Here is a 12441-nt window from a genome sequence, read left to right as displayed (position 1 = left end):
CCTGTTCAATAACAGGCAGTGGTGACAGAGCTGGTTTTGTGCCCAGCACCCACCTGCACACTGGGGTGGCTGGGGAATGCTCCACTGATGGATTCTCCTGATAAATCCATCTTAATTTGATCATGTTATGTGTATCCACAAAAGTCTGTAAATTAACCTCCCCAGTGAAGTGTTTCTGCATAAACAAACACCCTCCACCTCCACCCTGTGACCCTCCCAGCCATTCTCCAGTGTTAGCCCCTGGATAATGAGGTCTGTGATGAAAGAGATTGTTTAGTTCAGGTTCCCGGCTCAAACAGCACCACTGGCACCACACGAGGTGTGGGAAAAGAGAAAAAAAGTAGGAAATAAAGGCAATAAAAGGYCTCTGAAAAATGCTGATGTGGCATCTCCCTTCTTACCTGGTCCTGAAACATGGATCCACCAAAGGCCCAGACAGCAGCAAAGACAAAGTAAAGCTCATAAAGCTCCTTGGGACAGTCAGGAGGTGTGTTCTCCTCTGTCAGGAGGCACTCCAGCAGGTAACACAGCATCTGAACCATGCTCTGCTCAGGAATGGGAATAATCTTCTTAAACCTGAGGAGTGGAAATGGAAAACATGGGAAGTGTMACTGGGTGAAGCACCAAGGTTGCTCCCAGCCCAGGAAAACAAAGCAGGAATGCTCTGTCAGAATGTCAGGATTTTCCYTGTCAGCAGTGGAAAAGCACAGAGGAGGACACCCATCCTCTGCCTGGACCCACTGGCACTGGCACACACACTCACAATAACAGTAATCAGAACTTTCAAGCATTTAAAAACTTTGATCCTCTTGAAAGAAGTAAAATGGAGGAGTTGCTAAAGGCGATGATTTTCTGGGAGCGCGAGGAGTTCAAAAGCGGTCAAATAGAGGAGTAATAAAATAAAACCTTTCATCTTGCCATTTTACATTCGTTTAAGCTACACTTACAGAATTCCAAACTAATATTGTAGCAGCACTGAAGCCCTCCATAAAGTAATTAGAGCTATTTGAAAGGTTGGTTCTACAATTTCTGATTTAAGCAAGCTACCAAAATACTCAGCTCGGGGCTGCTGCAGCTAATCCCAGGGATTTCATGGTCTGACAATTGTTCAGCAGAGAGGGCTGCAGATGCTCGATGGGCTTTGCTGCCAACAGCTACAAAGTYTGGGCACTCAGAGAGCAGCTCCCTAGCAATATTCCCAACTCCCWCTCCCAAGGAGCAGTACTGGTACTAAAGCAGCTCCTCCTGACACCTCCCTGTTGGGGCTGACCATGCCCAGGTTCAGCTGTACACTGACTTTTCTTCTTTTCCTTTTTATTTTTTTTTAATGGAAGTGCAGCTATGGGGAGCTAGGAGAGGATAGAGAATCATAAATCATAGACTAGTTTGGGTTGGAAGGGACCTTTTAAAGGTCATCTATTCTCACCCCCTGCCATGCACAGGGACACCTCCCACTGTCCCAGGCTGCTCCCAGTCCCAATGTCCAGCCTGGCCTTGGACACTGCCAGAGATCCAGGGGCAGCCACAGCTGCTCTGGGCAACTGTGCCAGGGTCTCACATGCTCACAGGAAAGAATTTCCTCCTAATACCTAATTAAATTTCCCCTTGTTCAGTTTAAAACCATCACTCCTTGTCCTGTTTTCCACGTTCAGTGGTCTGGTGTCCATCCATGAAACAGCCCGGGTTGGATGCTCACACAGAGCGACTCAGCTGTGCTCAAATGCTTCAGGAAAGAAATTCAAGAGAGGAGCTGCCTCTAGAGCAATCTTACCCTCAGACAAGCACCAGCTTCCTCTTCATCCCCCAGGGGCAGGAAAAGACGTGGGGAAAGGATAAAAGGGGATAGGCTGTCCCCATCTTCCACACTTTCTTTCAGCAGTGGTCTGAAATCTGCTCTACTGGAACATGACTTATGGTGTGAACTCGGGTTCTGTCCTGGCACGTCAGGAGACTGGAAAGACTTCCTCCTTGGGATCTCCTGGATTTACTTTCCATGAGATACAGAACTGATACAAGTACTGAAGCCATGAAATCAATATCCCAGGAGAGCCAGATCAGACCAGCCAAAGATGGGCGGGAGTGTCAGCTGCCCCCTCTCCCCGCTGCTTCTTGGAGYTGGATCCAATGACACACAGGGACAGAGGACACTGAGCAGCCCTGGAGGGGCACACTGGTCTGGGAAGTGGTGGGTGACCCCTGACCACAGCAGTGCAGGCACAGCCAGCCCTCGGTGGTACCTTGTTCTCAGGGTGTCCAGGCAGATGGGCAGGTACTTGTCAAACAGAATGGTCAGGTTGGCTCGCTCAGCCTGCACCTCTCGCCGGTCAATCCAGCTGCTCACAGGGGCATTCCAGCCCAGATCTGAGGCATTGATGTACAGGATCCCTTCAGGCCCACGAGAAGAGATAACAGTAAGGACACAGCAGAGCTTCTCCCTTTTTCTATCAGAAACTTTCAGCTACTGTCACACAAGTGAAACCCTGTCAAATACACCTGATCCCTCATAACCTGATCCCTCATTACCTGATCCCTCACTACCTGATCCCTCACTACCTGATCCCTCATTACCTGATCCCTCATTACCTGATCCCTCATTACCTGTACCTGATCCCTCATTATCTGATCCCTCACTACCTGATCCCTCACTACCTGATCCCTCATTACCTGATCCCTCATTACCTGCCCCCTCCCCTGCCCTCTCCTCCTGCCCCACTGCAGAGAGAAGCATTTACAGTGAAGAGATGTAGCTCAGACAAACAGAGCCCTTCTCATGGCCCTGCCCCAAACTGAGAACACAGAGTTGTCTGAGCTGTGTTATTGCTCTGGGCYCCAGACACCAGGGACACCTTCAGTTCCTGTTCCCATGCACTTCCCCAAAAGACCAGGAGCTCTTTGGGATTCAGACCTCTCCTCCTCAGGCCCACACAGAGCTGTGCAGGACTGCCCTCTCAGCAGTGCTGCAGCCAGGATCCCACATCAGCAGTAGGAACACTCTGAGGACACCCCCAAGATGATGAGACCCCACGGGAGCCTGGGCTCAGGATCCTCAGCATATCCATGYGCTTCAGGAACACACCCTGCACACCCAGAGCAGCTGTGCTCCCAGGCTGGGAGCCTCCAGAGGGACCAAGCTGGCCCCCAAAAGACTGATAAATGKCACCTGAAGCCACCTGCTGCAAGGGGCAGCTCGGGGGACTCACCGGCCCGGGACACGGTGGCCGGGGTGGCCGTGTGCAGGTGGCTGATCTCAAACAGCAGCCTCATGGTGGGTGTCAGGGGGATCCTCTCATTGCTGGCCAGGGTCAGCACCTGTGTGTGAGACACAGCCTTTGTGCAGACAGACAGACAGACAGACAGACACACAGCCAGCCTTTGTGCACACAGACAGACAGACAGACAGACACACAGCCAGCCTTTGTGCACACAGACAGACAGACAGACAGACAGACAGACAGACAGACAGAGAGGCTAAATCTCTCCAGCAGCAGGAATGAAGAGCTTTCAGCACCTGACACTGCTGAGTTTCCTGCTCAGCCCAGCTCCTCGAGGCACAGCAGCTCTGGGAATGGGGCTGAGCCCCAGAAATGTGTCCAGCAGAACCAGGCAGGAATTCTGCCCCTGTGCCCCTGTGCTCAGGTGAGCCCCCACCTGCAGAGCTGCCCCAGCCCTGGGCCCAGCACAGGGAGGAGCTGGAGCTGCTGCACAGAGCCCAGAGGAGGCTCCAGGRTGGGCAGAGGATGGAGCAGCTCTGTTACTTCTCAGGCTGAGAGAACTGGGGTTGTTTGGCCAGGTGAAGGACCTGGGGTGATCTCACTGTGGCTTTTTGATATCTCAAGGAGATCCAGGAGAGTGGAGAGGGACTTTGGAAAAGGGCCTGGAGTGACAGAATAAGGGGGAATGGCTTCCCAGTGCCAGAGGGCAGGGATGGATGGGATATTGGGCAGGAATTGTTCCCTGKGAGGGTGGGCAGGCCCTGGCACAGGGTGCCCAGAGCAGCTGTGGCTGCCCCTGGATCCCTGGCAGTGCCCAAGGCCAGGCTGGACATTGGGGCTGGGAGTGACCTGGGACAGTGGGAGGTGTCCCTGCCATGGCAGGGGTGGCACTGGATGGGCTTTGAGATCCCTCCCAACTCAACTATTCCATGATTCCATGACCCGATTTTTGACTGGCACCACAATGATCCTTCCCCCTTCCACACCCCAGAATCCAAAGCACTCCCTCAGGGTGGGGAAAAGCTACAGAATTCTGCYCTTACCCTATTTTTAAAGGGCCTGAAGTTACAATCAGGAAATTTGTGATAACTCTCCAGACATGGGAAATTCCAAGGAAAACAAGCTCTGAGCTATTTCCCTCATACACCATTGCCTTAATGCAATATTGTTTGGTGTGTCTGAAGAAACACAAGTGCATTTTTCCAGGAGGTGCTATTCCAGCATCTGCARTTCCCCACAAGGAGCTCCTGTTCCTTTACCTGATCTCCATTACCTTATTATCATCCATCACAGTGTTCAGAGATTCAATCCACATCGGATCAATATCTCCATCCAGYACCATCCACTTGGGACCATCATGGGAGATGTTGGCCAGCTCTCGCATGATTGATGAAAACAGTCCTGCCAGGGTGACACCAACAGGYTGATGAACATTGTAGTTGTCACCTGCTCTAACATTTTTCTAGCAACTTTGTAAAAAATATGCTTTCCTCATAAATGTTCACAGTTCTTTGCATCTGAACATAAATAATACTATGTGATGATATCTGCTTTAAAGAAAAAGAAAACATTGTCAGAGTTATTATCACTGAGAATGACTGTGGACCTACACAAGCTTCATTCCCACTGAAAATCATAAGGCACAAGAAAAATGAAGAGCAGATACTCAGAGGAAGAAAAAGACACAAACTACACAATGCAAAGAAAACCATCTGAATATGCCTTGCAAATTTTTATAATTTTCTTTTTTCCTGTAGCTTGAAGTCTATCAGGGAAATCAAGATGCTTTAAACGCTGGGTCATGGCTTCAGTGAGACTGAGGGGAGAACAAGCCCAGACTGACATTGAGTGACAGAACAAAATGTCAGTAAAATCAAGGAGACAGAGAGGATACAGAGTCTCAAGGGGAGTAAATAATGAATGCTAAGAAGAGCGAGAAGCTGGGAACAGAGYAGAAGTACTGCAGGGCAAATGAGAGCTCCACAAAACCATCACTCTCCTCCACATGAGGAAATACCTAGGGAGAGGCTGGTCTGCATGAAGGAACATCAGGCAAACATTAAAAACAGCCTCTCTTCTGGTGAATTGTGACAGGCATGCTTTTTTTCCCCCAGGACAAACCAGGTCGGAGCGGCCGGTGGTGTTGTATGACCGAAACAAAGCATGAGCACAACAAACACTCAACAGCTCGGCCAGCACAGGTACAAGACAGGTCAGAAATGACCCTGGCCCTGCCTGGACTCTGCTTCTCACACTGACACATCCCACACTCACCCCAGCACCAGCAGTGCCAGCAGCAGCTCCTGCCTGGGACCAGCAGGGCTTCTCTCACTCACACCACCACAGCAGCTGCAGGGAGTGCCCCTCTCCCAGCCTGGGGCATCCACACCACACAGGAGTTTGGTTCTATAAATAACACTTTTAGGGTTCCCTTGTGGGACCTTTTCCCACGTACAAACTTTCCCACTGCTGGCAGTGAGATGAGTGACAGGATGAACTGGGAAGAGCAAAAGGAGGAGCTGATCCATAAGGGAACAAACACATCTTCTCTTGCCAGGCTGTGGTGAAAATGGCCTGGCTGGTCTATGACACCAAGAAACAACATTTTCAGGGAGGGTTAATGCAGAAATATCTGCCTCAASCCCTCAGAGAAAAGGGAAAAGTCCTGTAAGTTCTCTTGAAACATTAGAGGATTGAGAACATTGGACAGTCACCTGCCAGTGTCCCTCCTGCTGTCCAGTGCCACTCACAGTTCCTGATCACAGTTCTCTCTGCAGGATTCTGGCTGTATCCCACACCTCCATCTGTCACTTTGATTTAGAGTCCCTAATTACAATTAAAAAGAAGTTAACACTGACACTGGAGCAAAGACTAGGGCAGGAGGGGTCGTGCTGGGGCCAGTGGAGGTGGTGGCAGCTCATCTGTTGGACACTTYTGGCCAAGGATGATTTATGGAGCCRTCCTCCCTCACCTCTTCCAYGGCTCCMAAAATCCACACACAGAARTCTGAGCTGCCTTTCTGGATTAGGCATAACCCAGCCTTTCACTCCACATCTCTGTAATCTTTCAGCAGGTTTTAAATGCTCATCTTATCCTCCTCAGGAGCAATCAGGCTCAACAGCCTGCCAAACACCATGTGCTAGAGGCCAGGCAGTGATATTCAGTGGAAAAACACCTCTCAGAGGCTGCTGTGAGTGTCCAGCTATGGAAACCTGRCAATGGCACATTTTGGGGGACCCCAGGGCACACCACAGGGCAGGAGGGAACCTTATTCCATCACCCAGAAAAACAAACTGCCCCAGTTAGGAACCGGGAGGTGATGATGTCAATGGGCATGATAATTATCCTCATGGCAAAAGGATAAACTCCCATTTGATGACCCAAAAGCTGTGACCCCTTGTCCTAAGGTAGCTGAGTATTTGTACTCCTATCATCTGCTTATGTTAGAGGAAAGGTAAACAACCCTTCTGTAACCATACATTRGTTGAGACTGCTCTGGTTTGTTTTGTGGTGTTCCTCCCTTCAAGRACAGTGGGAGGGAGAGGTACAAGTCACACACATTCCTGGAGGAGTCTCGGGCTCAGCGGTGGGGAAGAAGCTGTCTGCTCTCTGGGACTGCTCCTTTTTTTCCTCTTCTTTGGACTTGTCATTTTCCTCGATTTTTTTTTTCTTCATCGTCTGAGAATTAGAAGATTCCCGTGGCACAACAGGCGAGAAAGATCCTCCAGTGAACCACCAGAGCAATTCTGTCCAACCCCTCTGGGGCCCCTGGAGGCAGGAAGCCACTCCCAGGAGGGAAGAAAAAGACTTTAAGATCCAACAGCTGGTCCAACAGGTTTTTTTTTTTGTTTTATAATTTTCTTTTTTTTCCCTCTCTTCTTTGTGGGCATATTATTTTTGTTGTTGTTGTTGTTTTGTTAAATAAATAGTTGGTTTTCCTTTTTTCTTTTCATTTTCCTCTCTGTGGAAAGGTTTGTCTCTAGGACTTGGATGGGGAAAGGAGGGGGGTTTGCTGGAACTTGGGAGTGTTCCCCCATTAAATTAGTTCAAACCACAACACCCCTACACATCCTTCCAACAGCAAACCCTCCCACAGCTGGGAGCAGCACCTGTGAGACCAGCAGGACTGTCATCCTTGAAAAGACCATCATCATTGAAAAGACCCTTTTTATCTCCAAATTCAGGCATGAAAAGATATTTACCATCTTTCCATTCTCTCGTTGCTGGGTTAATGATGCCGAAAAGCTCATCATTGGTGACTGCCTTGGGGTTGAGGTCAGTCCAGACGGGACGGCGTTTCATCCTCTGGTATGTCCTGTGCAGGGACCTCAGCACCTGAGACTTCCCTGTGCCCGCAGAGCCCACCACGAACACGGAGTGCCGGACACTCAGCAGCTCCTGCAGCTGCACCACCTGGGGAAACAGCCCAGCTCTCACACAAAGATGCCAAACTGAAGTTCAAATGTGCAAAACCTGGTCTAGGAGTACCCTGCTCATGGCAAGGGGGTTGGAATGAGATGCCCTTAAGGTCCCTTCCCACCCAAAGTGTTCTGTGATTCTGTGAAATCCCCTTGGGCCTCGTCTTTAGMAAGCTGTGACCCAGAGACACAATGGGATTTGAGCCCGAGTTTGATCTGACCGCTCTGACTGTGATGGGGGAAATCCAGAGCAGGCAGACAAATCTCCTCCAGCACTACCCACATCTGACAGCCACCAGCCCAGGAGGCTCTGCTGTCCAGGGGCCACACATGCATGAACCTGCAAGGATCAGTCCCTTTGTAAATCCAGGGAAGAGGCAGCACTGGCTTTAGGAGCAGCGGCCACTGCACCAGACCCTGCATGGCTGACTCTGACTCCATCGAGTTCTGTCCGCAAGGGGAATATTGTGGCTGCCTGGAAGTGTCCAGGGCCTRGGAGCAGCCTGRTCTAATGGAAGGTGTCCCCACCCATGGCAGCTTTAAGTTCCCTTCCAGCACACACCATTCTGTGATTCTGTRGTTGTGYAGAGYCYTCTTTGAAGAAGCAAAGATGGTTGAGAAAACCCAACAGAGCCCATGATGGTGTAGGTAGAACAGAATATCCCTGTTTTGGATATAGGGATAATCTATGGTCTTACTTTGAGCACAAAGTTGTCCTCAGGCTGCAGCCGGAGCTCCAGCACAGCCTCCTTCACCACTGCCTCAAAATCCATGTCACGCTTCCGAGGCATGTCCAGCGCGGGGAACAGGTCCCCAATCAGCCCCAGGAACACTGGCACATCGTCTGTCACAATCTTGGGGATATTAAAGTCCCGCAGGGAGCGCATCAGGACTTGCTCCTCGGGCCGGTCGGGGTCCGCACGTTTCAGAGAGCCAGCGACCACCAGCACGGACTTGATGGCCCGCAGACCCCAGTCATAGTGATCCTACGGGGAGGGGAAGAGAGAAATAAAAACAAGGGTGAGTTTATGCCTAGGCAGCACCAGAGGGCAGGGGTAAGAACCAGGAGTCACAGCTGTCAGAGCAGCCAGCCATGGAAAGGCACCCAAATTCATCATCTGTGTCATCTCTCATCAGAGACTCCACTGGCCTGAGTTACCTGGTGTCCATCCCAGCAGGTGAGCTCCCACCTGGGACACATCAGAGAGTCAAATAATGCAGCAGCTCATGCTGCCAGTGGGCTCAGAGCTGGCACTGGGTCAGCAGCAGGACGTGCACTCTGGAGACATAAGCAATCCTTTTCCCCAAACCCCAAAGCAGTTGGCTTGGCCTTTGTGCAGGTAAAGCAAGGCCAGCCAGAACCCTGGATCTCCAGGAGCTACTGAGGTGAAAGGCTTGTTAGTCTATTCTGAGGCCATTCTGAGGCCTCAGATACCCAAATTTCTCAATCTTGCCCATCACCAGGCTGCCAGACACATTTGGTCCTGGGGATAGCCCACCAAGCAGGGGCAGGKAGGACACTGTTGGAAAGGAATCCCAAAGAGGCACGAGAGGAACTCTCAGCCATCAAGCATCTATTTCTGCTCCATGAAGACCCTGCAGAGCACAGCCCAGCAGCTCAACTGCTTCMCGTGAGAGACCACAGCTCCCATAGAGCTCCAGGTGCACTGCACAAAGTTTCTGTGGCAGGGCAGAAACCCATCCAAGCTCGTGCTGGCACAGCCAAGATCAGGTTTTCCATCTGGAGTCCCGATTCAACTGACCACAGGCCCCAGCTTTGATCTATGCAGGTCAAAGTTAAAATCTAATTAACCAGAGTTTTGCACTGGAAGTAACCCTACATGGTCAACACTGGACACAAAAGATAAGTGTTTAGCTGGACTAAGAGAGGGACAATCATCATGGACCCCTTGCAGGCAGGAAATCCCTGGGAACTCAGACTGGAAAGCAGTGTCACTGAATACTACCCCAGACATGATGGTGTTTGAGCCCTTTGAAAAATCCCTCTCACCAATGCAGCTGGTCAAGTGCTTTTGTCCCTACAGCTCCTCCAGGAAAGCAGTTTGAAAGGTCATTGCTCTGATGACCACAAACCTTCCCTTCTACCAGCAGCTGCCACCAAGACAGTCAGTAAACAAAAGCTGTGAAGCTTCAGCCATGGAGGTACATGGCAGAGTGTCCCATTCCTGGTTTGGGGGTCCAGAGCACAGCAGAGGGCTCACCTGCTTGGACAGGAGCTCCTTGCAGAGCTGGTACAGCGTGATGAACTTCCTGGCTAAGGCCCGGGCCTGGAGGAAGCCCTCGGCCACCAACATAATCTCACAGATGAGCTCAAAGTCCGGCACCACCATCGCACAGGGCCTGGGGAGACAGGCAGGAAAGAGCTGCAGAGCCAGCATTGACCACAGAGCTCAGGGGCAGTGGATTTGCAGCTTTATCTTCCAGGTCCTCTCCAGTGAGCCACTGGAGACTTCCCAGTCTGCCCACACTGCCTTTTCCCATGGAATGGGACAGAACTCCTTCACCCTCCGTGTGATTCCCTGATTCAGCTCAGTGCACAAGGCTGAAAACATCTGTGATTCCCCAATCTAGTAAAATTTACCAAGAAAATGAAGCCAAACCTGGATGTTCCTAAAGACAATTTCTGCCAGTCCCATAACACAGGTCACAAAGCCTGACCTCGWCTCACCTGAAGAGAGCTTTTAAATTCTCCGGCAGCTCGGTTCGTCCTGCGTAACCAGGGTTCATGGTGATGAAAATYCCAACTGAGGGGACTAAGTTAATGTCTTCTCCAAGAAAATTGAAGGTTTTCTTCTTGTCCCGTATTGCATCCTGCACACTCTTCACCTGGGAGCGAAGGCAGTGCTCAGGGYTGCTGTTAGGTGTGAAAACCCCACACAGCAGTGCTGCCCTCTGCCACCTGGGCCATGATGGCTGGGCCTTATCACTGCTCTGGTTTGGTTATTTCCTGACCATATGAAGCTTTATACACTGRTTGGGGTAAATCTGTGTGTCTCCCATCACACCCTGACTCTGACAAAACAGAAAAAAGCTGAAGAGACTGGGCAGTCAAACTGAAAGGAGCTGGAATATTTGCTTCATAAGGGGGTGGATATGGGTGAGGGGAGGAGGAAAGGCCTCCAAAGCTGCCCGTGTCTCACCTTGGTTGTACACCACCTGTAATCTCACAGAAAAACCCCACCAAAGGCTGAACCAGATCTTCAGCTTCCCAACCTCGCAGGAGGCCAGAGATAGTGAGGAGATGCAGGGCTGTGCAGGAGCCACAGCAAACCAAAACCCACAGCAGTCCCAAGAGCCTGCCCTGTTTCGTCCCACTCCCTTCACCCCTCCTCACACACTGCTCTTCATGACAGACAGTCCAAAGCCAGGTCTTTTTCTTGAGCAGGCCCAGAAAAGGAGCTGGGTGCGTTCCCCATCAAACTTGACATCAGCTCAGTTGCAAACTGATCACTTGATATTGCTTTTAAAGATTTGGGGACATCAGATGCTAAATTTAAACCCAAATCCACAAAGCAGGARCTGGAAGACCTCCCCTGATACTTTCACTCACTGATACTGTCTGGTGTTTCCTATTTGCCTGGTTGCAGCTTTGTTCTTCTCATCCCCCACCTTCCAAAGGGGAGCAGTTTCAGTAAAGCCAGATCATCTCACTGCCCACCTTCCTTTTCATGGAGTGAGTCCCTTATAGCCAGATCATCTCACTGCCCACCTTCCTTTCCATGGAGAGTGTCCCTTATAGCCAGAACATCCCATTCCCCACCTTCCAGTCCAGTGGAGTGAATCCCTGACAGCCAGACCCCCTCCTTTCTCACCTTTTCATTCCATGGAGTGAGTCCCTGACAGCCAGACCATCCCATTCCCCACCTTCCTTTCCATGGAGTGAGTCCCTTATAGCCAGATCATCTCACAGCCCACCTTCCATTCCAAGGAGTCATTCCTTTACAGTCAGATCACCCCACTCCCAACCTTCCATTCCAGTGGAGTGAGTCCCTCACAGCCAGACCATCCCATTCCCCACCTTCCATTCCAGTAGCGTGAACCCCTCACAGCCAGGGCACCTCACTGCCCACCTTCCATTCCATGGATTGAGCCCCTCACAGCCAGGGCACCTCACTGCCCACCTTCCATTCCCTCACAGCCAGACCCTCTTCTCCCTCTCCTCCCCGAGGGAGCAGCTCCCCGCAGCCAGCTCAGCACCACTTCATCGAGGGAGGAACCCCTSTCTGTTCACTGCCCTAAACTCATTCCTGTTTGCCATCTTAGAGCCAAGCAATTAACGGAGTTTCTGTGCGTAAAGACCCACATCGACATGAGCTGCGTGACTCAGGCAGCCAATTAACCATCACCATGGTTACCCTCTAATAGCACCGCAGAGGCGATGATGGAGCGACAGCCCTGCCTGGCTCAGACACTCAGACACCACTCCAGCCAGGAGCCAGGGAAGCATTAGCAGTTGAGTCATAGCTGGACTTCTTTTGTTCAGCTTCCCTTTTAATTTTAAGATCCTCAAAGACATTTTTTGATGGTAACTTTAAACCAGAGCCTGATGGAAGGGAAACASAGAGGGAASTACACACAAACTCCTGTACCCACTTGGGATTTGTTTGGGACATTACATGAAGTACGGTGATGAGAGAAAGAGAGATGAGAGTGAGGAGTTTGTGCAGGGGTTTAGAACAATTTCTTTGACCAAAAACATTTACAGAGCAGTAGAAACTTCTGGACTCTGGATCTTAATTTCTGCAATGCCAAGACCTAAATTTGGTCTAGGAAGAATTTAGTGTGGGAGG

General features: G+C 50.7%; 1 protein-coding gene across 1 annotated transcript in view; it reads right to left on the bottom strand.

The window, feature by feature from the left end:
* DNAH9 (dynein axonemal heavy chain 9) overlaps window positions 1-12441 on the bottom strand; it is a 189280-nt gene that overhangs the window by 140828 nt on the left and 36011 nt on the right. Inside the window, 8 exon segments of the mRNA XM_057378622.1 lie at window positions 402-576; window positions 2238-2385; window positions 3201-3309; window positions 4486-4613; window positions 7415-7625; window positions 8329-8616; window positions 9853-9991; window positions 10320-10477. Of these exon segments, the coding sequence (XP_057234605.1) occupies window positions 402-576; window positions 2238-2385; window positions 3201-3309; window positions 4486-4613; window positions 7415-7625; window positions 8329-8616; window positions 9853-9991; window positions 10320-10477 (1356 nt within the window).

This window comes from Malurus melanocephalus, unplaced genomic scaffold (assembly GCF_030028575.1).
Source record: "Malurus melanocephalus ecotype Western Australia unplaced genomic scaffold, MMel_1.1 scaffold_368, whole genome shotgun sequence".
NCBI classification, from domain to species: domain Eukaryota; kingdom Metazoa; phylum Chordata; class Aves; order Passeriformes; family Maluridae; genus Malurus; species Malurus melanocephalus.
The sequence above is the reverse complement of the archived record's forward strand: the minus strand, read 5'-3'. Positions and strand labels throughout refer to the sequence as shown.